This window comes from Cydia splendana, chromosome 8 (assembly GCF_910591565.1).
Source record: "Cydia splendana chromosome 8, ilCydSple1.2, whole genome shotgun sequence".
Taxonomy (NCBI): Eukaryota; Metazoa; Arthropoda; class Insecta; order Lepidoptera; family Tortricidae; genus Cydia; species Cydia splendana.
The window spans coordinates 4,224,368-4,252,110 of NC_085967.1; the positions used below are offsets into that span (position 1 = coordinate 4,224,368).

Genomic DNA, 27,743 nt, shown 5'->3' on the forward strand with positions numbered 1-27,743 from the left:
ATTATAAAGCCTTATTCTTATAGGGAATAATTACTCAAGTCCATGTTGCTAATCTACCAAGCATCAAAACTACCAAACTTATAATTTCCCTCTTTCTTAGCCTTCTTAGCTGGAGTTTCATCAGGCCTAGGCTTACTACCGGAAGGTTCTAGATTGAGGTATTTGCCCACTCCGGTTCTAAACACTTTGAGAGGCTGTGTAGAAGCCTTTCTGGGCTTCACACCTGTGCCTGCCTCTTCCGCCTGCTTTTTTAATTCTGCTGCTCTCTCCTCCATAAGCTGAAAAAGAGAGACAAATTAAACAATAGCTTTAATACATTTTGTAGAACACTGTCCATGAAAGGAGCCTCTCATGGGTTTCAAATGTAAATTAGAAAAGGACCTATTAATTAACCTTTTGAACGTCACAGACGGCAATTGACGTCAACGCAAAATAGTGACAACGACGCCAAACACGGCGTTTGACGTCATTCTTTTTTGATGAAAATCTACTGAAAAACACCCCACTTTTAGGTTGGCATTATTTATTCACAAAACTAAATTTTAAGTTTACCCCCGTGGCGTCAGTGGAACGGCAAATAGATGCGCCGTTTGGCGTTCAAAAGGTTAACCCAGAATAGACCACCTTGGAGAAAATTGACCAGAAAGGCAAACTCCTAATGTTTCTGTCTTAGTTAATGGTATTCAACAAAAGGCTCATTTTATTTGGTGTCTGCTGTCTGACAGGCTTTGCCGCTAGGGGGATCAAAGACATCATAAAAACGATTAATATCCCTTGCAATATTTTTTTTATTACTTATTAAGTTATTATAGTGTTCTCAATCATACTTGTTCTTCAGCCTCAGCGAACGGGTCGACGAAAACCTGCGCTGCTTCTATAATAATGTCGTGTATGGGGCGGTCTTTGTTGTCCACTCCGATCTGCTCCATGGTGTTGAGAGTGTCCACTCCGCCAACCAGCTTGCCGAATATCGTGTGCTTGCCGTCCAGCTGCTTGCACGACCGGAATGTGATGAAGCTGGAATTAATACATTTGAAATCAACATTTAGAAACTTTCGGAAAACTGAAAAAAAAACTGGTACTTGTTTACCACAGAATTATTGTTTATTAAGAGCCCACCGTGTCCCACTGCTGAGCAAAGGCCTCCCCCCTCTTTTTTTCACTCATCTCTGTTTGGTGCTATATCTGGCCAGCCTCTCAAAAAGGAGCTATCGCCGACGAGAGTGAGCATCAACACCCATATATAAAGTTCCATAATAAGAATTTCGGAAGTTTTTATTTATTTATTAGGAACCAATTCTCTGACAGCGTCATCTGTGTCATAGACATAGGAGTAGCATCTACTTAATTCTCTTTGTCTGTGTTGAGCTTTGCGCTAGCATCATAATATTGGCACAATAGGGACCGTGCGCGTTGGAGGGTCTGCCATCTTGTGGCCTGAATCGGAAACATATGTGCACATGTACATTGCCAAAGCAAGTGCTACCATCTACCGTTCTCGTCGGCACGTTTCCTGGTGCATAGTTCTGGTTCTGCCATCTTGTGGGCTAAATCGGAAGCATAAACGACACATTTACGCCTCGCGTCGCGCAAATATCTGACGGCTCCTATGCTGCCCCCCATAGTTCATGCACGGGGCCTATTAGGTCAATTAGCAATCAAAGGATCAATGTTCACAAGAAAGAAGTGAGAGTGGCAATAAGTTCTTTTCACGCCACTGTTCGGAAATGTGGCAATAGATGGTCTAAAACCAAGCTGGAAAGTAGGCAATAGCTGTAGCACCTAAACCACCACTACTACAATGTTTCATTGTTATCATCATCTGGCATTGGTGACGGTTCGCTACAGCCATAGAAGGTAGGATCGTATAGAAGTGGTATAGGCGTGCCTCCGTGAGGGACAAAACATACGCAAATGCGACACTGTGATTGGTCGAATTTATTTGTTGCCCACCATTATCCATACAAAAAAAAGGTGGGGAACAAAAAATATGTGAGACTGTGATAAGGACAAACAATATAATAGCGCTTTCTCTGCTACTCCTACTGAAAGATACGTAAGACTATCCCGTTCTGTCAGTTATCCCCACCACTCATGCCCAATCCAGTTATACTAGATTCATGGCTACAGCAATGAGTATCTTAGTATTTTAAAACAAAAAAATCAATAAAAGGTCTTTTCGGCGCAACTTTTTCCATGAAAAATAAAATTAGGTTATTTATAGGACCAATTTCTTGATTAAGAAAAAAGAAATGTCAAAACCATTCAGTTTTTACAATTATCCATTCAGTACACGCTTAAGGCGTTTTTTACTTTTGTAGCTGTTTGTGTTTTTTTTAGCAAAAACGCTTCTAAGTTTAGAGTCGGTTTGAAGCAAATAACAGAAAAACGCCTCTTAAAAGTGATAAAAAAAGTAAAAAGGCGGGATCTAAGATACTTACTGAATTGGATAGTGTAAATTGTGTTTGACTAAAACTACAAGAAACATGTAGCTACGCTCGCTATAAAAATGAGTTCTTCTAGTGAAGAAAATGATATTACGCTGACGCCTACCGAAATTCAAGAGACAGCACAGGCAGTGGCTAGTAATTTGCTACCAGAGAAATCGCGGGCTAGTACTTATAGTTATGCAAATGTTTTCTTATTTCCTCGCAGTAGTCGTGAAAAGCACCATGTAATGCTTCGGCCGGTAACGCTAAAGATGGACTCGTATTATTTTAGGGCCTCCACTAACGTGTCGGCTCTCAAACGCACTCGTCCATCTTTTAGCGGTTTTCCGTCCTCTCCTACAATGTACTATTTTCGGAAGGTAAGGGAGGTCTCGAGAATGAACCATTGAGAGAAATGATATTGTACTAATAAATAATAACATATACGTACAACTGTGATCCATTGCTATTGGGCCCCGAATTAGCCATGGCCAGCACGCCGCGCCCGGTGTGGGACAGGTTCGGTCTGATTTCATCTTCGAAGGGCTTTTTCCAGATTGACTCGCCGCCGAGACCCGTGCCGGTTGGATCGCCACCTTGGATCTAGAGTAAAGTGTATATTTTAAATATGTAGGTAAATTAATTACTACTGTCACTGTTGAACGAACGATATTCACTACTGCAACTTGCAACATTGTAAGTAGTGTCAGGCGTGGCTCACTCCGCGATTTCGTCGCTTTGCTACAGGTAGCTAAAAGTACATCCGTTCCACACCAATTTTGGGGAAAGCCATAAGCCGCGCGTGGCGCTGTCGCCACCTAGCGGCCATATCTGTGCTGATCGTAACAGACGCGTTTTGTTAGAGAGTGAGTCTTCTGTACCTAGTACTATTATTTATTCTGTGGTAGTGTAGGCTTGGCAGCCTTTTTCAATAATTCAGAATAGTAGGTACCTACTCGGCGAATTTCGTAGGTTCGCAGATGATACCGGCAGCTGTTTGACGTGTGCCCCCATCATCAGAAGGGATGTTTTAATTTATGAAATTACTTCAATTGATAGATATATTTTAATGAATGAGAGTGAAAATTACCAGAGTAGATGTCTCACTTCACAGTACAGTCACGCTCCGTGATTGTTGAGAAATTTAGGGTCCTAGCTAAATTGGTTGTTCAATACTTACGCTATGGAATGTCCAATTTATAGTCTGTATCTTTAGGTATTTAAATAAAAGTAAACAAAATCTCCCCTCAAATGGCTCCTTAAGCCAGTTGAGGGCAGATGAAAACATTACATGATCAAATAATGTAGGTTAAAGGTTAAAGTCAGGTCGTTCAGTGACAGATCCAGGCGCTTTTGTATTTGGTTGGTTAATCAATAAATGTTATAACTACCCGAAAATGTACAAATTGTTTGTTTACTTTTTAAATACCTAAAGATACAGAGTATAGCTAGAACCCTAAATGGCTCAACAATCACGGAGCGCGTCTGTACCACAGTAAAACTCACCATAAAGTTTCTTATAGATCTGTGGAATTTGGTCCCGTTGTAGTAGCCGTTGTTGCAGAGCTTTATGAAGTTGTCGCAGGCCTTCGGCACGACGTCGCAGTAAAGCTCGAAGTTCAGGGGGCCGTAGTTGGTGATCAAGCGGACGTAGCCTGAGGGAAGGGTCTGATTTAAAATAAAGCCAAAGATCACTTACTTACTATCGTCATACAACCAAATTTAAACCAATAAAACCGACCAAGTGCGAGTCGGACTCTCGCACTAAGAGTTCCGTACCTTTACAGAAAAAACGACAATAAAATCTCGTTGTATGGGAGCCCCACTTAAATATTTATTTTTGTTTTTAGTATTTTAGTTTTTAGTAGTTTTTAAAATTTCAACTGTCTATCACCTGCCACGGTTTATGACTTTCATGAGATACATCCTGGTGACAGACAGACGGACGGACGGACGGACAGTGGAGTCTTAATAATAAAAGACACTGGAGATTCCCTCCAAATTTTTAAAGAAGTAAACTAAACATACCTTTCTTCTTGACCCTATCGTACTTGACATCGTCAGCAGCAATGATGGCCGCCTCGTGCACGGTCTCGGGCGCCATCGCGGTGGATGTGAAGCTAGCTGCCACCATGCCGGTGGAGTAGTGAGCTGCATTAAACTTGTCTGCTACCTGAAACAGTGGTTTCAAAATAAATTGTTGCATCATATAGCCACAGTGTATACAGTCATTCGACGAGGGAAGACCGGGGGGGGGGGTCGCGCGCACCCGAGCCGCATACGTCGCGGTCATCGCCATTGTTAATTTTTACACTGTGATATGGGGCCATCAATATCAGTGTTTTCCTGGTTGCATCCTAAATGAGTCTCGAGTCTGATTTTAGCAACTTAAGTCCAAGAATTATGTAGAACAGGCACTGTAAGCAGGAGTGCCGCGACAGTATCTCGCCCGCGAGAGATTTTTCTCCTGTTCACTCTTTTAACTGTATTAATCAGATTGAGAGATTAAATCGCTTTTTAGCGATAAGACCGCCTGTTGTTACCTAGTCTTAAGCTTGTATTTCGCTTTTTGTATTTTTTTAACTTTATGGTGCAATAAAGGTTATTTACTTAATTAATCAGAGAGGGACGGGTAGTCTATCTTGAGGGTGAGATACTATCGCGGAGCTCTTGTGCTAAGCCTACTGGTTTTTACGAAAGCTACTGACAAGTGACATCTGACCCTAACACAGGAAGCAGGAAGCCAAGCCTTCTTGTGCTTAGTACTATTGGGCCGCCTACAAGAGCCACACCTCTAATTTTGTATACCATGCATTCCGACAAGATATCATGTTATGAAGATTGTTTCAAGAATGGCACATACCTCCTTTTTAGTTTCCTTCACTTCAGGAGCTTTATAATCTCTTTCCAGCTCATTAAGAATGTCTTTAGTCTCGGCCGAGACAGACTTGAGTCTTGCATGGGGATCCTTTCTCAGTGCAATCTCCTCTGGAATACAATAAAATAATTTGTTACTTAGAAAACAAATAAAAACTTGGTTGAACCTACTATCATATACATAATTTACAATTATTCTTGTAGGGACTGTTTTAACCTTTTGAACGCTACAGACGGTAATTGACATCAACACAAAATCGTGACAACGACGCCAAAGACGGCATCAAAGTCGATCATTTTTTGATGAAAATCTACTGAAAAACACCCCACTTTTAGGTTGGCATTATTTATTCACAAAACTAAATTTAAACCCCCGTGGCGTCAGTGCCATGGCAAATGGATGCGCCGTTTGGCGTTCAAAAGGTTAAAACTGTTAATTTTTGGTTTATTTTAACAGTTTAAATGAAAACATGTAAACTAACAAGTAAGCAAACTAACATTCAGGAAGGTGCAAATGCCTCTACCACACATTATCATTGAATTATACCTTATTTTCTGGATCCTAAAAACTGGATGGGTGTATGTGCATCCCATTGGACTCAATAGGGTAACTGACCTATATTTAATTTTACTTTACATTAGCTTTTTTTAAGAAAATTAAAAAAACTTACCTTCCGTCTCAACTCTAAGATTATTCTTCACATGATGAAAGGTTGATATATTGAATTTGCCGAGATGACTCGGATCCTGTATAGTTATTATGTCAGCTCGGACAAATGGTGTGTCATTGACCAAATCCTTCCAGTTCTTTCCCTTGATATTGAGTTGTTCCACAGCCTCATATGAGAACACATTTCCCGTAGCCCTGATTGCCACAATATGTGAATTCTTAGTGAAGTTCTTGAACAAAACTGGGCAATGGTAATCATCTTGTGCATTTTTAAAGAAGTTTAATTTGATCAAAGACTTAACATCTGCTTTCTGGAAAATAAATGTATAATTGTTGAAATTAAGATTTTACAATAATATATGTATTATGTCAAAATTATAGGGCTTTTCATTTTTTCAAAATTAGGATGCAGATGGCAGTAAAACTTTGTATCCAAAGAGGTTAATTTTGTACACATTACACAATGTCTTCATGGTCACAGATGGTCAAAGATCTGTCCCGCCGAGTTTGTTGCCGGTCCCATATTGGGATACCCTCCTCCAATTGAGGGGGGATTTAAATCTTCTCAAGGCAGAGGTGTAGGGTTCGAGCCGCTGTAGCTTTATATGCCTACTTGAATAATAAACTATCTTTATCACATGTGAATGAGTAGAAATACGTACCTTCCCTGTAACTGGGTTGATTTTAAACTTTTTTACAAACTCCAGGAATGCTTGGAGCTCGAACACATTGCCATCAGCGTCGCAGTATGGGTCTTCGAAGGGCTGCAAGCACAGGCAGCAGTGGTCGAACGGGAGCCTCTTGAACGACGTGTCTTCTTCCACAGCCGTGCCTGAGCGCTTGCCCCCGTACAGAGTTGTCCATTCTGTGTACGTTAAGTACCTGGAAACATTGCGTTTTAAAAAGGGTGTGAAAACTTAAACGAAATGTTCCAGGGGTATAGTTGATTGATACATACATTTTATCCTTTTGGTGCTGTCTTTTACCCATTTTGATTGGTTTTCTGTTAAAATGTATATAAATAACTTAGTATTTGAAGTAAATTATAAAATTCAGTATTGGTAACAACAATACCACACGAATATGAATCTGGATTTGAGAATAAACTTAAAACTTGTAATTATGTTCAGTTTCAAAGAATGAATTTTATCAAGTAGTTCATAACGTCGCCTTTTGCATAACATAGTATCAAAAAATTAAATAGAATATTAATAAATTTTCATTCCGTACTCGAGTTGTTTACTTGTCAATTTGACATTGACAGTTAAATTCTATCTAGTCTATGGAATTACACTAAGTTTGTTTAAGTAAGTTAAAAAAACGTTGGAATGCTATAAAATGATAGGCAGAGCAATAGATTGGCAATAGATCTTTTTGTGATCAATTGTTGTAGATGTAGTTGGCAACACACCGGTTCTTTTCAACAACATGTCGGAAAGTGGTTGTGCATTGTGAACTATTATAATATTTAATCCTTAGTAAATACTAGTAGATTTCCTTAAATATACCCTTTTTAGTTAATAATTAATGATTAGCATTAATGTAATAACTTACATTCGCAAAAAATAGTAAGTTCAAGTTTTATCCTGAGTCTGTGTGTAGATCGTGTTGTTTGTGTTTGTGAGGGTGATGAACAAATGGATGAAGTGAAAATGTGGTAGCGGACGATTGAAGCTTTGAAAGGAGAAAAAAATATCTTAACTCATTAGATTGTTTATAAAAGGTAATTATTTCGTTATGTGTTCTTTTAAATAACATATTCTTTCATCTCGTGGGATAAAATTACAAGCTTATTTGCGCTTTGCAGTGTGGGGCATCTTATCATAACAGGAGTTCACTCATTGCATTGCTCGGAATCCGTACATTTTGTAGAAGTCCTCTTCTCTCCTGCCTGTTGTTCATCCGGTGACTAGTAATTCATAAGAATTAAGTCACCAGTGAACTTTAAAATAAATAATAATTTTTCGGATAACGCTAGCTCACAAGATGGCCGACTGTTATTCGTAAGGTACAAAATAAATCTTTTCTGTAACGTATCGCTCATTAATTTTGATTAATTTCGTTAAACAGGCGTTAGAAGGCCTTTGCTCTTTTACGTTTATTATATTGCTACAGTTTGGTTCCTTATGAACAGAGCTATGGCAAGCCTTTGTTCTTGTTGTTTTCCTTTAAAAAAAAGTAAAAAAAAATCATTTTCAATTTAGATATATTATTAGTACGAACTTAAAATGAATGAGTACTGTCTTTTATGCAACTGTTGTACATTCGGATTTGATGATGCAACAGTGTATTTGTGTGTTAAGCATAAATTTGTATGTTTAGTACTGTACCATGAGATTTAATGATTACATAGGTACATAGTAATAACATGTTTTAAACATTTCATAGTCTGTCATGCAACCAAAACAATATTTTCATAGGACAAAGGTTTACATTTTGTTTGACAGTAGATTTTTTATTGATTTGCTGCCATTTCAGACTCCATCAGTTCATGTGTGCATGCTTTAACAATTTCATTTGCCTTCACCTCATCGGCTTTTTAACATAGCTGTAGTGTAGCAGTTTTACTTGTTTGGTGCTTTTAGATAATGTCTGGTGCGTCTGGTTCAGGGAGTGGAGCGGGACGCGGCCGGGGCTCCAGCACTGTAGCAGACAACAAAGAAAAGGAAAATAAACCCAACCCTAAAATGTCGAAAGCTTTGGGTACATCGGCGAAGAGAATCCAGAAGGAACTAGCAGAGATCACACTAGATCCCCCTCCAAACTGCAGTGCGGGCCCTAAAGGAGACAATTTGTATGAATGGGTGTCAACTATTCTCGGTCCTCCTGGATCAGTATATGAAGGAGGTGTTTTCTTCCTTGACATACATTTCTCACCAGAATACCCTTTCAAACCTCCTAAGGTGAGTCATGTCTAAAGCTAACTGAAAATATTAGGAAAGGTGCCCATTTAGGTACCTGTTTTTGGAATATAAATTTAATTAGTTTCATAAACTAGTATACTACAAGAATTTTACCATTTTAGCAAATAGGTAAACATAAATTAAGTGAAATGAGGAAGCTAAACATTAAGAAGCATTTAAAGGCATGGCAATCTGTCTGTTTAAATTTTGACATGCAAAATTTAACATTTTGCTAATAAATTAGTATAAGTATGTAAAATTATATAAATCTATCTATCTAAAGATCACCTACATCTTGTAGCCTTGCATTCTTGGCAGACTTGTGAATGGGGTATTTACATGTATAAATTCAGTTGTTTAACACATTTACTGCATGGTGGGGGGATGGGCTTTGCAAAGCATTTTTAATTACAAGTTACACTTGTGAAGTCCTGTCACTTAGCTGCAATGAACTGTCTTTGAGTTTACTATTTACTCACACTGTCCCACTAAAAAATCCTGTACACATTTTTTTTAATTTGCAGGTGACATTCCGGACTAGGATATACCACTGTAACATCAACAGCCAGGGGGTGATATGCCTGGACATACTCAAGGACAACTGGTCCCCTGCACTCACCATTTCTAAAGTCTTACTATCTATTTGTTCCTTGCTCACTGACTGCAATCCAGGTTAGTTAATGTTACTAATTTTATTAGTCTTGTATTGCTTAATTTTAAATTGTCTCTCATATCCTGAAGATAGATAGCATACATATATCAAAACAGTACTTTGCATTGGATGAGATAAATGCTAAGATGAGGTAGAGATATCCTATACATGTTTTAGAAATGAAATCCCTGGAACAAGTTCAATTTATGTGCTGGATTTACAAATGTGGATGAAAATATGAGTTAATGGTTCTTTGGCATTATCTGCATTTTATGTGGAAATTTTATAAAACTTATTTTTGCCTTTATAAAAACAAATTGACAGCTTTGAAATCCTTAAATGATGAAATTGAGAAGCTTTGAAGCTGCATTTCAGATTGATACCGTTTTGGGAGCAGTCTAGCAGCTGTATGATCTACTCGTCATAGTTACTCTGATTTACCCAATAACACCCACAGAATATCTGTGTAATATACCAACTTTAACAAAGCCTCTTCTGTTCCAGCGGACCCGCTGGTGGGCAGCATCGCGACTCAGTATCTGCAGAACCGCGAGGAGCACGACCGCATCGCGCGCCTCTGGACCAAGCGTTACGCGACATGATCGCCCGGCCAGGCCCACTCATACTCAGCCCATACCATTCTGTTCTCAAAATCAACCCTCCACGTTAATATAAGCTTAAAATGTTTAACAGTAACCCGTTTAGCATATTTTGCATAACTATCGGCGTCCCGGACGCGACTCCCGACTGTGACGGTGCGCGTGTTTCTTATAATGGCTTATTCATTTTTTTCGCAATTAATGTGATGTATAAACAAGCTTAAAATTGTCCAAAACTAATGTATAGGCCTTATTTAATCAATGATTTTTTTTCTGTTAATCGTTCCTTAATGTATGGATACAGAATAATTTTCTTAATAAATTTGTAATTTTAGGTTTTACCAGTGAATTTGAGTCAATTTTCCGCGATGATGCGATGATCTCATACACTTTGTACTGTTACTGCTTATGTGCGGTCGGACTATCTCAGGCCGACATCTATGTTATAAATTAATAATAAATCGTAGATTATCTCTATAACGATTTTTGATTTCAGGGTATGGATTACATTCATTTTGTGTGATAAAAAAATAATGAAACACGCCTGGCGTGGCTTAAAACTGAATCATACCAGATGCCTATGAAGCATGGTTCAGATTTTCTGCATAAACATACTTGAGCCCAAAGCGATTGTAATGTATGGAATTACATGTTCGAAACTATATAGAGTTAGGCCAAAAAAGTCTGCATCGATTTTGATAGCACACGCAGTGCAAGTGTTATTTTAAACGTCAAATTTCTATAGAAATTATGATGTATTAAATAACATTTGCAGTGCGTATGCTATCAAAATCGCTGCACTGGTCTAACTTTACCATCTCTTATAATTCCATACATTACAACGGGCTTTCTAAGCCTGAACATGCTGCTTATGCGTCTGGTGTGCTTCGGCCTTTATTTAAGAGTCAAATCCACCCTCTAGCTCACTATTATTTCTTTGCACGTAAGTCTTTGCATTTACATTATATTATGCCGTACTGTGCGATAAGTGATACTGTACTAGAGGGCAGACCTAAAAGAAGGATGAAATATAAACTCCTGATTACTTTAAATCACCCTCATAATTGTGTTGACTTTTGATACAAGGTACAAATAATTGATTTATTGTTGAAATCTCCAGTTACCGATGACCGAAGAATCATTTTATACATACATCCCCTCTGCCATATGTAACGCGCAATTTTTTAAGGCCTGTGCCGATGTCAAGAGTGTATGCTTCGATGACTAATCATAACAAATGAATAGAATTTTTAATTAACTACTCGATGTTTCCTAAAAGATGTGATGGTCATATTTTGAAGTTGTTGTATTGCCTTAATTTGAGTGACATTTTTGAGAATTGTGAGTCTTTAGATAGGTTTTACTTGGTCCTATTGTTTTGAAATAGATAGTAAATTTATTTGAATCAATCCTAGGTTGCGTGTTTTACTAGTTTTCTTTATTTGCGTGCAATGGTTGATAAAATAGTCACTCGTTTTTGAAATAAAGTAATCATAATAAATGTGAAATGACTGATGGTCCAGCAATATTTCCAAATTACGGTTTTAACTATTAAGTATTTCATAGTTGTTTTGCAGGATTGCTGTATCGAATCGAGCAGTGATTGGACAATGTAGATTCATTAGTTCACAAAATAAAACATATCAAGCTTTGATCCAATAGTGGGTGATTTGATTACGTTCCTTGCGGATTCCCGTCGGGGTAAGGTATACGGCTTCCGATAAGCGCACTCAGATGTGCCAAATCATGAAATCAGTCCAAACGCATGACCACTTATCTGTTGTCATTACTCCGTGTATTTTTTCTAACATATTCCGTTTAGCATGTAAACAATTATTAGAAATAAGTTATTCTACTATTTAGGTAATGTGTAATGTATGTCTTAACCATAGTTCTAATTAAAATTAGCTGTGTAATAATTTTAGTGGGAGTATGTCGCGTGTATATGAATGTATTGACGATCCCGTATGGAATGGAAGACATTCGTTATTTTTGATGAAATCGGTGATAACATGGTGTAACTGGTGCTGTGAGGTTCACATGCTTGCGACATACAATAGATAATCGAATACTGGGATGGTATTCAAGACTGGATATTTTTGTCAATGTGATTTTTTAATTATTTTGTACTATGAATATGTTGCTTGCAATCGACAGCTGTATTTAACGCGACTGAGGTTCCTCTGAATCGATTGACTTCGGACCCTTGTAACCATCCTCTGTTACAATTTGTATCATGGTATAAAATAGAAAAAAATAAAATTGTGTGTAACTAGAACACCGATAGCTGTTTTATTGAATCGGACTTCTTGAATAAAAGTACTGTGTAGATGAAAGAATGTTTTTATTATAAACGTACCTGGAAACACATCTAGATAATAATATGACAATCATCTAATATATATTCGAATTACATTATTACACTTATATTCGTGTGCACCAATTCTACTAGACACTAAGAAGTAAAGATTACATCGAATCGAAAAGATTAAAAACGTCGCGACATGAGACGAATCGTTTTTCTCGGAATTTGGTGTAAACCCTTTGATAAATCAGTCTTCTACGCTGAGCACACTTTGTCTTGATGTGAAAGTTACGAGTGCAGGGTGCTAGTCACGCGACACAAACACATTTTTGGCCTTAAATTTACACAAACATGAATACAATCTAAATAATCATCAATTATAATCAATGAAAGAAGCTATCCGCCTAGTTACGGATTACTTTCAAGAGATCTTAAAATATTGTACTCTTAATAAATAGAACCTTTAAGAAATAAAACTATGGCAATAAAATAACATTAAAAAAATAATTACATACATATACAGACAACTTAAATTAACCTTTGAAAACGAGAATCACAATGATTGCTAAGATATTTGAGAGACCATACTTATTCGAATTATAAAATCGTAAAAAATGAGACTGGAAAAATGGTTTAATGTTGAAAAGGTCTCGTACTGGTAACGTGGGTAAAATAGTAAAGCTGGCTTAGACGGTTTCGTACTGACTGCGGATAGAGCGAGCGAGGCAGCAAGCGAAGATCACTCCGAGCAGCTGAAAATAAAAGAAAATAATTTAGTTTGTCGTTCAAAACATGCAAGTCTTGCCAGGTTATGGTAACTGTACACTTTGAAGTTGTAATAAGCATATCTGCATCATGATGGTAGGGGTGACATCGTGTGGCGTCAAGCATCTTGGTAAAAGTCTTGGTGTGGTGTCAGGGAAACGCTTCTGTTAGTCACCAGCTTTCTACGTATGGCACGAGTCTGGTTCGGGAAGCCAAAGTATTTAGGGTAAGCTACCAGTGGCTTCTGAAGAAATAGAATTCCAAGTTACCACTGGGTGCAGCACGTGGCAGTAGCTCCGTTAGCCACAGCACGAGTAAGGGCTCATTTAGACGGGTGCGTCCCACGAGATATAACTACTTAATATATAATTTCATATTAATAACGTTCACAAGATATAATGAACGTTTGCTATCACATCAAAATCAATATTTTTATTAGGAATAACGGTCATTTAACATAATACTCATTTTGTATAATGATTTTTTATATAACACTCAAATACTATAAATTCAGTTTGTATAACATACATAACGTATATCGATCATAGTATATACTATCTTTTAGTATAATGATTATAAAATATAATAGCGTATGATATACTAAATAGGTTATAACTGCTGCCCCTATACAAAACAAGCTGTTGCCAGAAAAGTAGGTTAGGTTAGGTTAGAACTGCGACCTCTACAGAAAACAAACTGCTGCCACAAAAGTAGGTTAGGTTAGGTTAGAACTGCGACCCCTACAGAAAACAAACTGCTGCCAGAAAAGTAGGTTAGGTTAGGTTAGAACTGCGACGCCTACAAAAAACAAACTGCTGCTAGAAAAGTAGGTTAGGTTAGAACTGCGATCCCTACAGAAAACAAACTGCTGCCAGAAAAGTAGGTTAGGTTAGGTTAGAACTGCGAGCTGGCGAGGTTGCGGAAGAGTACTTCGGCGTTCCTGGGACCTCGCCATATAGCAGCGAGGCGGCAACAGAGGGGTTTTAGTGGGTAAACCTGGGGTCTCATTAGCCCACAACAGGGAGTCCCACATAACCATCCCGGCCCGTCCCCGCGCCGGGTGGTATGCGTAAAGCATTTCCCCTCTTAAAAAAAAAAAAAAAAAAAAAAAAAAAAAAAAGGTTAGAACTGCGACCCCTGCAGAAAACAAACTGCTGCCAGAAAAGTAGGTTAGGTTAGAACTGCGACCCCTACAGAAAACAAACTGCTGCCAGAAAAGTAGGTTAGGTTAGAACTGCGACCCCTGCAGAAAACAAACTGCTGCCAGAAAAGTAGGTTAGATTAGGTTAGAACTGCGACCCATAAAGAAAACAAACTGCTGCCAGAAAAGTAGGTTAGGTTAGAACTGCGACCCCTGCAGAAAACAAACTGCTGCCAGAAAAGTAGGTTAGGTTAGGTTATTCTATACGAGCATTATGCATTTTGGTGTTAGATGTATTGAGTAATATACATTATAAATCTGAGATATTATGAACGTTATACATAATGATCGTTATATACAATGATATTATACTTAAATAACGTTATACTTAACAAAAATAGATATTTTGATGTTATATCTAACGTTCGTTATACACCTTGAACGGTATACAAAACAAACTTATACAATATGAGCGTATATAATATGAATATTATAGTATAAGTTCTTATGTCTTATATTACTTACCCCATTTAGACGATGCGAGTTTCATTACATTGCGGGTTTTGATCGGTCGGTTGAATTGGACGTAACTAACAGTCCGCAATGTAACTAAACTCGCATGCGAGTTCGCGCGCCATCTCAATCAGCCCTTAGTATGACTCGGGTAGTATATGTAGAGAAAAGCTTACCGGTACAAAAGCGATGCCCAGGCCCACTCCACCAATGAGATAAGCATTGTCCCTCAAGATGTCCAGCATCTTGGGCAGGCAGCCGCCAGTGTGGATGTCAGCAGAGTCTATGTTGCAGGCGGCGGCGGCTCCGTTGGTGACCTCTCGGGCGCTGCAGCAGGAGTCGGGGACGGGCAGGGTGTTGTTGGACCAGTCCTTGGGGCCGAATACGCCGCAGCAGAACAGCTGGGGGATGGAATATGTTATTAGTACACATGCGAGTTGAAAAACTTTGTTGAGAAAATGTTGACATCCAAGTACTGTGTAGAATATTGATACTAGATCCGTAGAGTCGGCCTATGCTAAGTTATCTAAGTGAGTGCAGTTCGAGAAATTTTCGGCCAAAAAGTCATATCCAAAAGAGGTGACATTAACTGGCCTCCTCGCAGCCCGGACCTGTCCCCAATGGATTATTTTCTTTGGGGATACCTTAAAAGTAAAGTTTTTGAGACCAACCCAGTGTCTGTTGAGGAATTGAAGCAACGTATTCGCGAGGAAATGCAAAACATTTCTCGGAACACTTGTCAGGCCGTCACTGAAAATTTTCGCTCCAGGTTACGGCAATGCCAAAATAATGAAGGATCACATTAAGATGATGTAATTAAAAAAAAATCCATATTCATGTGTTTTCATAATTAATAAACGGTTTTCATCTGATATAATTAGTTTTCATTTTATTTTAGTTTGAAATGTAAAGACTTATGGTCCACCCTGTACAATTATATAAAACTTAGAAGCAGGACAACGTTTTCAAGTGACCCATAATGGCAGGTAACTGCTACGGCGTGCAACAGAAGACGCCCTATTCCCACATTCATTACTTCGCGTGCAGGAAAAACAATAACATTATATGAAATCCCTCAAAATCCTGCCTGTGTGTAGGGGATATTTATGCTACATTAACTTTGCAGTGGTTAACTTTTTTTTGTAGAAGATTAATATTCTGCTATTTGATATATCAACGTTACCATGAGTGGACACATGGTCCATGACATTTAACCTTTTGGACGATGACCGATATATCCGCACCGCAGGTTCAACGCCAAAGACCGATTAATCGGTCACAGACCACAGAGCAACATAGACCTACGTGCATATGCATAAAGTTCAATTTCAGTTTTGACACTTCGGTGATGTGGCGTCTGAGTGACAGCTTTTGTGTTTGACACGGCGTCGAAAAGGTTAAAACCAACTCTTACTAAGTCCACAGTGTAACGCATAAACGCAGTTCAGTGTATATTTATTTATTTATGTTATATCTCGAACAAAGTGGATTATGTTATTGTTGTGGTGCAATTCGCGGAACGCTGCGACCACGTAATTGCCTCGGCAGCGCATTAACTTTGTTATCTGACTTTGTATCTGTTTGCGTGTTCGGGGTCCAGGCAGGCAGGGATCTTCCGCTCATATTTTTTAAAATAAAAATACTTAATCTACGCTTTCAATCGTTAGCACCTAAAACCCCATTCATTGATGTCTACTTTGGTTAGGACAGAGTTGTAAGTAAGCTACTTACAGATATCTGTCTGAACTAGTTTGGAAATAGATTAATAAATTGCGAATGTGACATTCGTATTTTATCACGTTTGCTGTAAATATGTAGAATGTATTCATTTTATCGATAAGCTAGTATGAACACTTACGACATTGTTTATTGATTCTTGCAATACAGAATGAGTCCAGTGAATGAATTAAGAATCAATGTTTTACATATAGTTACTACATGGTTGCACAAACTTCCATTACTCTACAGTATACAAGTCGAGCAACACGGAAGGGAGTCGGCATTCGCACTATTTCCCCTCTGCCGAGGTACAAGATCAACTGTGCATGCACACAACTAACGCGGTGCGTGTTGTGACTCATCCGTAGGTAGTAGGTACACAATAAAGAGATCGAGGTGTGCAAGATTTGTCTTTGACGTGTGTCATTTTCTATGTATTTGTGTCATTATTACAGATTGGATTTTGTATGTAGTGAGTGAGAAGTGCGCTGTGTGCACATTTCCCTCCGCAAAAAATGGCAGAAAGATTTGTACGGTATAAGATATCGCTTGGGCTCCTCGCTTCCGACGTGTCGGAAGCCGGTGTTGCTCGAAGACTCTACATCTTGCATGTTAGCATGTTTTGAATTCAGAATATATTTTGATGATGGCCGGAGCTTACACCCCGGAGAAAGATCGAGTATTCAGCTCACGAGTCCTGTCCCGCTAAGTCGCTTGTGGGCTGTGGTGGAAACCCTGCACAATAGGAATCCTACTTACGTCAGTCTGCATGATGTCCCAGCTGCGCTGCACATCCTTGTTGGTGGGGTACTCCTTGAGGCTCTCGTTGAGGTGGCGCACGATGGACTGCTCCAGGTTGGTGTGGTTGTAGCCTATAGACATGGACTCACGTCAGTCTGCATGATGTCCCAGCTGCGCTGCACATCCTTGTTGGTGGGGTATTCCTTGAGGCTCTCGTTGAGGTGGCGCACGATGGACTGCTCCAGGTTGGTGTGGTTGGCGTAGCCAGCGATGCCGACGGCCAGCTCGGCGATGAACGTCGCCAGGAGGAGCACCGCAAACTGGGGAATAAATATGATAAGGATTTTCTTGTTGTATTTTGATGGTCATTATCAGTTCCGTAACATTTATACAAAAAACTAATTTCAATTTCCCAGAGATCATGACTTTTTCTTGGGATTTTAGGTTGGGTACCCAATGGTGAGATCGCTTTTTAGTGAAGCGCTTGTTGTTTACAGTTCTTCAGTTGTTTTTGTTGTACATAAGCTTTTGTATTTTAGTAAACAATTTGGTATTGTATTTTTCTTCGTACTCAGAATAACTTTTTGATATTCGTAATTAAACGAGACTTTTTTCGAAGAATCAATTGTAATATTTTTTATGCTAACGCATCTGAGTAGTATGAATCCGACTCGGCTAATTATACCTAATGATATTAAATAGGGCTAAACCGATCCTTCAGTGGTGTGTCAAACCCTCTAGGGCCGAGGTCGAGAGTCTAGGAAGATCTATAGCAAAAGTTCGACCATGAATGTAAGACATTAGGACATTACTCTTATGTAGTTATACACCGTATCGTATTCTTTTGTCATGATAATAATTATTTTACCGTAGACAATTTACTGTCATAAATATGAATATCTACATAAATTACCATATGCGTATGAAAGATTGTATTGTATTATAAGCCTTTCCCACGCTGACTGCGATTTAGTCAAATTATATAAAAAACGAAGGATGAATCTTGACACCATGATGATGGTACCTACCAATTAGATCTTTTGATTGTAATTACTAAATACTTATGTGTAAAAATTAATATTTTCAATGTCCACTCGCGATACTGACTGACATTCCGGACTAGAAATAACAGTGTTTGTTCCCATTAACTAAGGGAAGGCGCGATCTAAGAATGTCTTATGTCATCACCATCAATTCACTTTGTAGTTGCGCTTTTAGTTTGCCATGCAAAACAAAAATAGGCTACATGAATATTTGCGTAAATTAAATATGCCCGTGTGTTAACACTTGTGTGTACACAATTTTACTCGTTGCCCTGCGTAATAGGAAATTACGTAAAAACAAAACACGACGTAGAAGTACATACATTTATTATACACGCCAACAAAAGAGCTACTACAAAGACATTGAGCAGTGACAACCTGCAGTAACAATGGTAACAGTTACAGTTGTGTCACGATAAATATCCGACTCTTTTTTTTCAGTGAGTGCAAGAGAGACGACACTTGTACCATTAAATAATATTGATAAACTAATCCGCAACCAGATAAACTGTAACTACTGTTAACGGTGGGTAATTAAATTAAAGACCAGGGTAATTTAATAAGTTATTTCCTGCGCAAACAGGGACTGACTGATTTCACCAATAAACATGCCAGGAAAATTGTTTGTCATAAAAAGGATTGTAATTGTGCTGATCAGATCTATCTGTGTGTATCTACGTGCAATTTTGTCCGTTATAGACATGAGATTATCACTACACCTTATAAAACAAAGTCCCCCGCCGCGTCGGTCTGTTTGTGTGTGTTTGTATGTTTGTTCGTGATAAACTCAAAAACTACGTACTAAATTGATTTTCATGCGGTTTTCACCTATCAATAGAGTGATTCTTGAGGAAGGTTTAGGTGTATAATTTGTTAACCCGTGCGAAGCCGGGCGGGTTATTAAATAAATCAAAACGTAGGGAAGAGTTTGACGTAGATTGGTGTGTGTCATTATAATAGTGATTACCAAATGTAATGAACCAGTTTTAATTTGTTTCAAAGATGACTGTCTTAACCGTTGACCAAAAGTTCTCACTTAGTTATTGAAGGAAAATCCGTTCTTCCGTTAACAACTATCAGTTATTAAATTTTAATTTATAGCTATTTAGGGTCTGTCTGACCCATCCTATTGTCGCCAAATTGCCTCTTAATTTCTAGGTAGTTATTCTGGGTCAGCAGCCAATTCCTTTGTTATTTTGGCCGAATGATGTCACGCGGATCGCGGTATAAATAGCAGCAATCAGAGGAAATCCTACGATAACACACATTAGAGGGAAATGACCGTGTATTTATATCGTTTCGATTTCTTTCGTCGCCTCAGCAAATGTTTGTTCTAGATATACCTATACGTTATCTTTGAGCTATGAGAGGGAGGAGGGATAATCTCTCAAGATTTAGAATTCTTTCGAATGGACGCCGATATAATTTTTGAATTACGTTACGCTGCAAGCAAGAAAAGCACGATGCTTTCAATGTAGCGGTGGTGGAGCGATTAAATTGTTAGCAGGCAAGCTGTTCTATCATTGAATAAATAGTCAAATCTATGGGAATCGTGATCTATGGCCGCTATCCGAAAACAGTGACATTTTGTCGTGACTTAGGTCTTAGGTATTTGTACAAAGATGTATTTTTAAGAAGTTAACGATAAATAACTCGCGTTGATTTTTAAGAGAGGGTTAATTCGCAAGTTTCGTGCGGTGCGCCATATCTTTTGCTTCCTTCTAATTTCCTGGCTTTACGCCCCCTCTTAATGTAATGAGTCCAACTGGACCGAAAGCAGTTGGCTATTTTGTACGAGCACCACTACCAATTACCACCATTACTAATTAAGTCGGTTTAAGTTAATGCGACTATTAAAACAAATGACCTTCTTACAAAGCTACATTCGAAAGCGTCACGAGCTCTAAAATACCAACCGGTTTTTTGACACAACCAACGCTTGGTGTCGTATGGGGTCGTCCCATTCGTTTTTCGTCAAGTTCTTAAATTTGTCCTATTCTGCTTTCGTCACTCATTCTACATTCGTCACAATCGTCGGTGGCTTTCAATGTAGAATGAGTGACGAAAGCAGAATAGGACTAATTTAGGAACTTGACGAAAAACGAATGGGACGACCCAAGACGATACCATCTATTTTTAGATACAGCTTTTTCGTTCGTAAACGAACGACTTAAAAAGTGTAAGCCTTTTATCCATCATTTCCTCATTCTGATTTAATTAAACTAGACAAGTCTAACATGACAAATGGACGTAAATGAGAGAGGAAGCGTCCGTTTAACGTGAAGTCACAGTGTAAAGGTCGCTTCGGCCGCGGTCAATTGGCCGCTCGCAAGACGTTGCGATGATTCTTGCGCTAATGACTGGACTATTGTAAATTAGTACGTGTGGCCCAGTCTACCTTAGAAGATACAATGGAGAGGAGAGTAGGTACCTCTACCTACCGCAAAAACAGAGATATAAAAAAAATAGGTGCCTATTTTTGGTTAGCAATTATTGAATACCATGCAGGAAAAAAAAAAGACCCCGCGAAGTGGAGAGAAAAGACCAGAAAAGCAGACCCCACAATCAGATGGGAATATAATGCTGAGGAGAGAGAGAGAGGATTATTGTATATCAGGGGGGAAACTAGAAAGAACCTTCAAATATTATAGGCTCACCTATATTGACTTGGATTGGATATAGGTATAGTACAAGAACATTTCCTCTTCTCAAAAAGCGATATTTGGTGAAGTAGAACTTTTAATGAAGATCATAAAATGATGGCATACTGTTTTGTGTTTATTACCTAAAGGTAAGTATTTTCAATTTTGATTTTCGTGTTTTGTTGAACAGGAGTATTTTTTGTAAGTTATCATCATTTCACTTTGGAATGAGTTGATAAAGATATAAATATTTATTTGTTTGTGCAAGCGTTAATATATTGCATTGTGCAATATGAAACCCAAGTTAGACAGTTAGGTATACTAACATACATGCAGCTCGGTCAGGCACTCACGATAACGTTCGTTATCTTGTACTTGAACACTGTTATTGGTCCCGTTCCAACTATTGACATGACTCATTAGTTTCATTACAGTCATTACTGATGTACTTTTGCAAAATTGAGTCATTTTGCATTATTGGTTCGCAAGAAATTAAAAACATGATTTAATTTGGTAATCGTTGAATGGAATGTTGGACTTTTTAGCCCCTAACAAATGATGAATTTCCAACGTGCTTATAATATGCGCATATAGCCCGAGAGACTGTTTTTTTATATCACATGGGTGGCAAACAAGCATACGGCCCGCCTGATGGTAAGCAGGCAGGCCCATCCTGTTTTAAATCCCTAAGCTGTTTTTTTTTAGATACCTATATCCTCCTAAGGTCCGGCCATACAAATGAAAAATCCAGAATTTGCCAGTGAAGTTTGATATGTAAGGTAAATGGTAGGTGCAGTGAGGAGGCACACATAACAGGGAGGGGCACATAAGATAATATTAAGGTACCTATACTAGACTATAGACACTACACACACTACCAAAATCAAGTACACGGGACTCCCGATATGTTTTGGTTTGTATCAAAATGGGGATAATTAGTAAATGTATGTTTCATATTTGAGGGAAATAAATATCTGTGTACAGTACTAAATGTAAAGTTTTACGTGTTTGCAAAGCGTAAACTTTTTATATTATAAATGCAGTATTTTCCTCTTCAATGCATAAAAAATTGGTTAGTGACGGTTTGATTTGATTTGTCATTGGTTCAGACACTTTCAATTTCCACGACACATTTGTAATCCGTATTACAATGAGATAAAGTTTAAAATTGGCCGGTTAATTGCGTGTCATCCTTAGACCTTCAGTCACGCTTCATTGAAGACCAAACGTCAACCGCAAGGACAGTCATGTTAGTTAGTAGAACAGATACCACAGAAATAATAGTATGAAATCAACACGCGCAAGACACTCGATATATGTAGCTGCGTAGCTGGCTTAGATTACCACCTTCAAGACTTCGCTTTGTAAAGAATTTACGAAGCCCGCGCGGTAACCGCGCATACGCGCTCTTGGATACCGCAACTCGTATGTTGCGTCTAGTATGTAGGGATCTGCGTTAGTTGGCTATCCAGTACGCTTGTTAGTGAAATGATGCCAAGCGAGGGTAAACAAACCGTGTTTACTGTCTGATAAAGAAAATACGATATCGTTTCACCTTTTTCGTACTTTGGCGTGTTAAGGTCGTTGACAGTTTGTAGTTCTATAGAGGGCGACTGACTAACTAGCTGCTAACAACGGCTTGAAATAGTCTATCAGGCGCGGATCCAGCCCTCAAAAAAGGTTGTGGTCACAGCCACTCCAAAATCGGCCAAGTGCGAGTAGGGGGTACCTGATGATTCCCCGACCAATAAATTCGCAGAGGGATCACAAGCGATTTATTTCAGTCTACGAGTATACACACTTAGCGCCACTTGCACCATCCCACTAACCCGGAGTTAACCCGTTAAACCGTTAACCCAGTGTCAAATTGTACTGGTGGGCGGTTTTACCTGTGGACACTAATACCGGTATTTAAAGAACTACTAACGATATACATACTACCATCGTGGACTTAAAAAAATGCATTTTCTTATATTACTAACAATTAGTTATTCACCATATATATACCGGGTGTGGCCTGTAATATGAGCAAAAAATTTAACTGTAGGCTGTACTCCTCATACTGACCAACATTTGTTCAGCGACTTTTAAAAATAACTATTGGTTTGATTTTTAATACACTTTATAGTTTATTCTAAGACGCAATGTATTGCGAATTTTGTTATGTTTAAGGCGTGACAAGCAACGTCAATCACAATGATATGGCGTGGCGATGGCGTCCATTGAAGATAATATTTATTTTGTATGAAAAATAGGGAGTCTAAATACTTCATAAATTTTAAAAGTTGTTGAACAAAAGTGTCACCGTTTGAGGAGTACAATCTATGTTTTAATTATTTGCTCGTGTTACAGGCCACACCCGGTAAATGTAGAGATTTTTTTGGTTCTGAAAAAAAATTATGTTAATAACTTGTAATTGTATATAATAAAAGTGTTATTATATTAATAACTAAATTTTATCCTCGTAATATAAATGTTTTTTTGTGAATTCGGTAAATGATACAAGTGTGTAAAAATTCACAAAATAAGCGTCAAGGTTTCATTGTTGTTTTCTACAGTTTTCGCATTTCGCCAGATGTTTAATTGATAACTAAATAATAGTATGGTTAATAAAAAGGAGGTAGAGTAGTGTACCTAAGATGGACACCGGGACTAACGAAAAATCAAGCTTTATTCGTCTAAAGCTTTGCGTACTAAACGATGATTCCGACGGCTTTGTAGACCCTGGAGACAATATCAAGTCCAAAATAATTGCTGAAATGTTGTACCAAGAATATTGACCATAGGTACAAACCCTGCCAAATATCATACAAAAATATCAATTTTTACATTTATTTTATATCTCTGGTTCCTATTTAGCTAACGTGATAAAACTAGTCTGCAATTATATACTATTTAATAATTGTTTAAAAGAAATAAATAAGTTTTTGACATTGTCAATAGTTTATGATTTATGAACAAAATAAGGCCAAAATCTGGATAATGTCCACATGTAGAGCACTTGCCCCTACACTTAAGTGTAGTCGGAATTTTACCAAAAATGGCATGCGATTTTTCGTAAGGTCTATGGAGCCCTTTCCATATCCATAATATCCATATAGACCTGCGCTCTAAAACTCCTATGACAGTCAATTAAAAGCTGAAATTATTTTAAGCAATTGTACATAAAATTCTGAATGTTTAAATTTAAGACTCCATAAGTTAACAATTTAAAAAATTGCTGTTTATTTTGTATCACTAATCATTTGAGTTGTCAGCTGATATAAATACTTATGACAGCTAAGAGTTCTATTTCACTAAGTACCTAGGTACCGTGTTTCGGCCAATGGTTAATAATTTACTCGGGCAATTTTGACGTTCACCAAACGATCATTGTACGAAAAGTAAATCTGCGTATCGATCAACTGACTACTCTGCGCAATTACCTATACCTAATGAAATTCTGCCAAATGTTCCTCTGCCAAAGCGTCTGCGAAACAAAAATCGGCGTAATTCTACTCGGGAAATCAATAGGGCATCCTATTAGGGTTGTGGGCATGCCCACCGTGCCCACAACGGTGGATCCGCGCCTGTAGTCTATTCCCATTTGTCCCCACCCCTCTCCACGTGACCGCCGTCATACATGAGGCGGGGACAAATGGGAATGATTTATATGAAGCCTATTCTTATCTGTGCCCGGCGTGGAAATACACCCTTGACATACACCCTTAAATGGGAATACACCCTTGAAATGTGCATGTAACCCTTTCAGTGACAAATCTGCTATACTCGGATTGTGACGTACTAAAGTAAATCCGGCGAAGGCGAAACAGGAATCCGGCGAATCGGGATCTAACCGAAATGACCTTACACCTTTTCTTTTTACAAGAACAACAAAGAATCTTTGCCTGAGAAAGTATTTTTTCCGTTTGTTTGACACCCTAGAAACATAGTTTTTTTCTATTTATGTTAATTTTAATCTTTGAATGCAGAAAACGTGTATTTCGGTCTTTACGTGCGGAAAATCCCCGTTCCCGAGATAGCTATGTTGTAAAATTAGTCATGCTTTGTAACATTCTAACATACCTACTCTTCTACGTCATTGACATACATATCTAGGGAATGGCTTTACGGGCAATAATAATGAGGCATGACAGGGGCCAGTACAGCGGTGTGAAACCGCCACAACGCGATTGTTTGATGAGTTCGCATCACGCGCGCGATTGGTTGACGAGTTCGCATTACGCGCGCTATTGGTCGCAACTAGTTGCGTGAGACTGCACGATTGGCTGGAATTCGTGAGCAACACCGCTGAACTAGTACCATTTTTAGTGCCCCATTAGCTCGTCCTTAGATATTATACGTCAATGTTCTACGTATTGTGTTAAAGCATGACTATGTCACTTAGCTTAGTCACATTTAGGCATTCATTACAACAGTAATCAAATTATGGGCTTATCAATATCAAGTTGCGTTTAAAAAACAGTTTACCATATGTTGGGTACCTCATTTTTAGTTGTTGTTGTTGGCTATAATAAATCATAAAATAAAACATCTGCACATGAATAAGCAGGTTAGGTATTTGTAAGTGCCATAAAAATTTTTTCGTAAAAATAAAATTAGCATGGCAATGTTATGACCATAAACCATAAAAAACAAAAGACCTATAGTTGTTATTCTAACTAGTAAAGCTTATACATTTTTCTGTTATTTTATCATCAATTCATCAGTTAGGTATGTCGGGTGAATTAAAAATATAAAAATATAAATCCGAACAACAGTCCTAAGGAAACAGATGTTAATTTAACTGATTAATAGCTCATTATTATTGCTATATGTAAATAACACTCATCTAAGTAATTACTAAAACATAAGGATTATAATACTTTTCTTAATGCGAGTCAGAAAATCTGAGGTCTGATAATGAAATATTGCAAGAACTGGAATTTACACACTAAGTTAAACATACTAGTGCTCGACATGCTAATGCCCAATAGATGACACCTTGCTGTCATCTCTATTAAAAATGACTTAAGTTTCAAGATGGCATGTACTGGGACCGCGTCGAGCACCAGTATGTTTACTTTATATTATAAACTCACCGTAATAATCATGCAGTGGTTCTCGTTAAAGGCACCACAGCATCCCAGGAAGGCCACAATGAAGATCACAACTCCAACAATGATCTGAACCACCGGAGCTGAAGACCAGAAGTGCCCATCGGTGAAGTCAATGTACGGAGACAGGCGCATCTCCGCCTTGATGCCCACTATGAAGATGATCAGCCCAGTGATCTGTAATTCAGTTCTTAATCTTAATATTGTTTGGGATATATGTTTCTGTTCTCTTTTGTATTGTTTTCTTTTATTGAGGTGTGCAATAAAGAGTATATAATAGTATATTATAAATTAAGAATTTGTTACAAGTTTATAACTCACAGACCATGAGAAGGGCAATTATTTTCTTAATCTAAGTTTACACACGAACAGAATATTAAATAGGTAGGTATTTCATGAAAAAAAGTATAATATCATAAATGTAAATAATATTAAAATTATAATATGAAAATGAGTTTTGTGTGGAAAAATATAAGTTGTACAAAAATGAGTGAAATTTATTTTACCAATAGTATGTGAAATAAAAATTGTGGATAACATGCTTTTGTTCTCTAAGTAGATACTTTTATATGGATATCCAAGAAATAGCATTATCTGAATTGAGTGTGCATTGTTGACAAAACAATGCTGCCTTTTATTAACATGTAATTAAAGAATAATAAGTGATAAACTGTAGTTGAACTGGAGATCGTATGCTATAAACGAAATATCGTTTGCTATTCAACGATCTCACAGCATGACCTCGAAGAAGTTGAAAGAATGTTGTTATAAAAACGAAACTTTCGAGTTTGCAAATAAAATCATGTGCAACTGTCGATGAAAGAGCCATGCATCAGTTAACATTATGCAATCGTTAATGTCGTTAAGTAATGAGTCATTTTAGTGTAACATAAACCCAGCTTATTTTTTTGGTAGGTAATGGAAGGTAGGCATTTTATGAAATTTATTTGGATATTAAAACCATTTTAAACGAAATTCAAAGTAAATATTCTGTTATAGATAGGTATATGAAAGAAAAGTGCATTAATATTAAAGAAACCTCGCTCGGGAAAACAAGAAAACGGCTAGAGAAAAGCACTTACCGCAAACAGCAGGTTGAATGCTATAAGCAGGTATTTAACACACGACATCCCCATTCCGAGAGCCATTTTTAAATCCGGAGTTTTCCAATTACAAAATCACTATCTGGAATCAAAATAACACAGCTATTATACAGTAATTACGCGTCCAACACACAAGTGCGAAGTTAAAAACATCGATTTGTCGTGTTCACAATGGGGTAGTCTTCAAAAGTAATGTGAAACATGATATGTTTTATTTTAAAATGTCTAAATCAGTTTTAAATTTAATTGCGTGCAATTTAAAAATAATCTTACCGCCAAACAATGAAGAGCCAGATAAAATTAATGATAAAACAACAATGACGATACAACAGAGCGTTCACCAGCTACGGCAAGCAAACATGCGAATGCAAGTGTTGCCAGGCTAGAGTACAGCCGTCTGCTGTCTCAGCTGTCTGTGTCACGCACCACTCGTACAAAAGTAGCATCAACCATTGAACGACATTAGAATTTATTAACTTGATTAAAAAGACTTCTTAGACTAAATGAACGAGTACGTAAAAGTTTTTATTTGACTAAAGGTTTAA

General features: G+C 37.9%; 3 protein-coding genes across 8 annotated transcripts; 1 reads left to right on the forward strand and 2 right to left on the reverse strand.

The window, feature by feature from the left end:
* Positions 1-7,079, reverse strand: LOC134792684 (RING-type E3 ubiquitin-protein ligase PPIL2). Its single transcript, XM_063763947.1, has 9 exons — positions 6,935-7,079; positions 6,639-6,858; positions 5,978-6,287; positions 5,293-5,417; positions 4,458-4,602; positions 3,936-4,084; positions 2,881-3,032; positions 828-1,017; positions 1-278 (listed from the first exon to the last, which is right to left on the reverse strand). Exons 1-9 carry the CDS (start codon positions 6,964-6,966, stop codon positions 54-56), a joined length of 1,548 nt encoding a protein of 515 aa, XP_063620017.1. The 5' UTR covers positions 6,967-7,079; the 3' UTR covers positions 1-53.
* Positions 7,080-7,376: 297 nt separating this feature from the next.
* LOC134792685 (ubiquitin-conjugating enzyme E2-24 kDa) lies at positions 7,377-12,412 on the forward strand. 6 transcript variants are annotated; one of them, XM_063763950.1, is made up of 4 exons: positions 7,377-7,417; positions 8,587-8,879; positions 9,404-9,551; positions 10,036-12,412. In XM_063763950.1, exons 1-4 carry the CDS (start codon positions 7,405-7,407, stop codon positions 10,131-10,133), a joined length of 552 nt encoding a protein of 183 aa, XP_063620020.1. In that variant the 5' UTR covers positions 7,377-7,404; the 3' UTR covers positions 10,134-12,412. The 6 variants fall into 6 exon arrangements, with proteins under 6 accessions (XP_063620020.1, XP_063620021.1, XP_063620018.1 ...); XM_063763951.1 differs by having other exon boundaries at positions 7,403-7,544; XM_063763948.1 differs by having other exon boundaries at positions 7,406-7,544; positions 8,562-8,879.
* A 666-nt stretch (positions 12,413-13,078) lies between these two features.
* Positions 13,079-27,595, reverse strand: LOC134792687 (CD63 antigen-like). Its single transcript, XM_063763955.1, has 6 exons — positions 27,472-27,595; positions 27,178-27,280; positions 26,081-26,272; positions 17,464-17,634; positions 15,031-15,255; positions 13,079-13,187 (listed from the first exon to the last, which is right to left on the reverse strand). Exons 2-6 carry the CDS (start codon positions 27,241-27,243, stop codon positions 13,122-13,124), a joined length of 720 nt encoding a protein of 239 aa, XP_063620025.1. The 5' UTR covers positions 27,244-27,280; positions 27,472-27,595; the 3' UTR covers positions 13,079-13,121.
* Between the last annotated feature and the right edge of the window lie 148 nt (positions 27,596-27,743).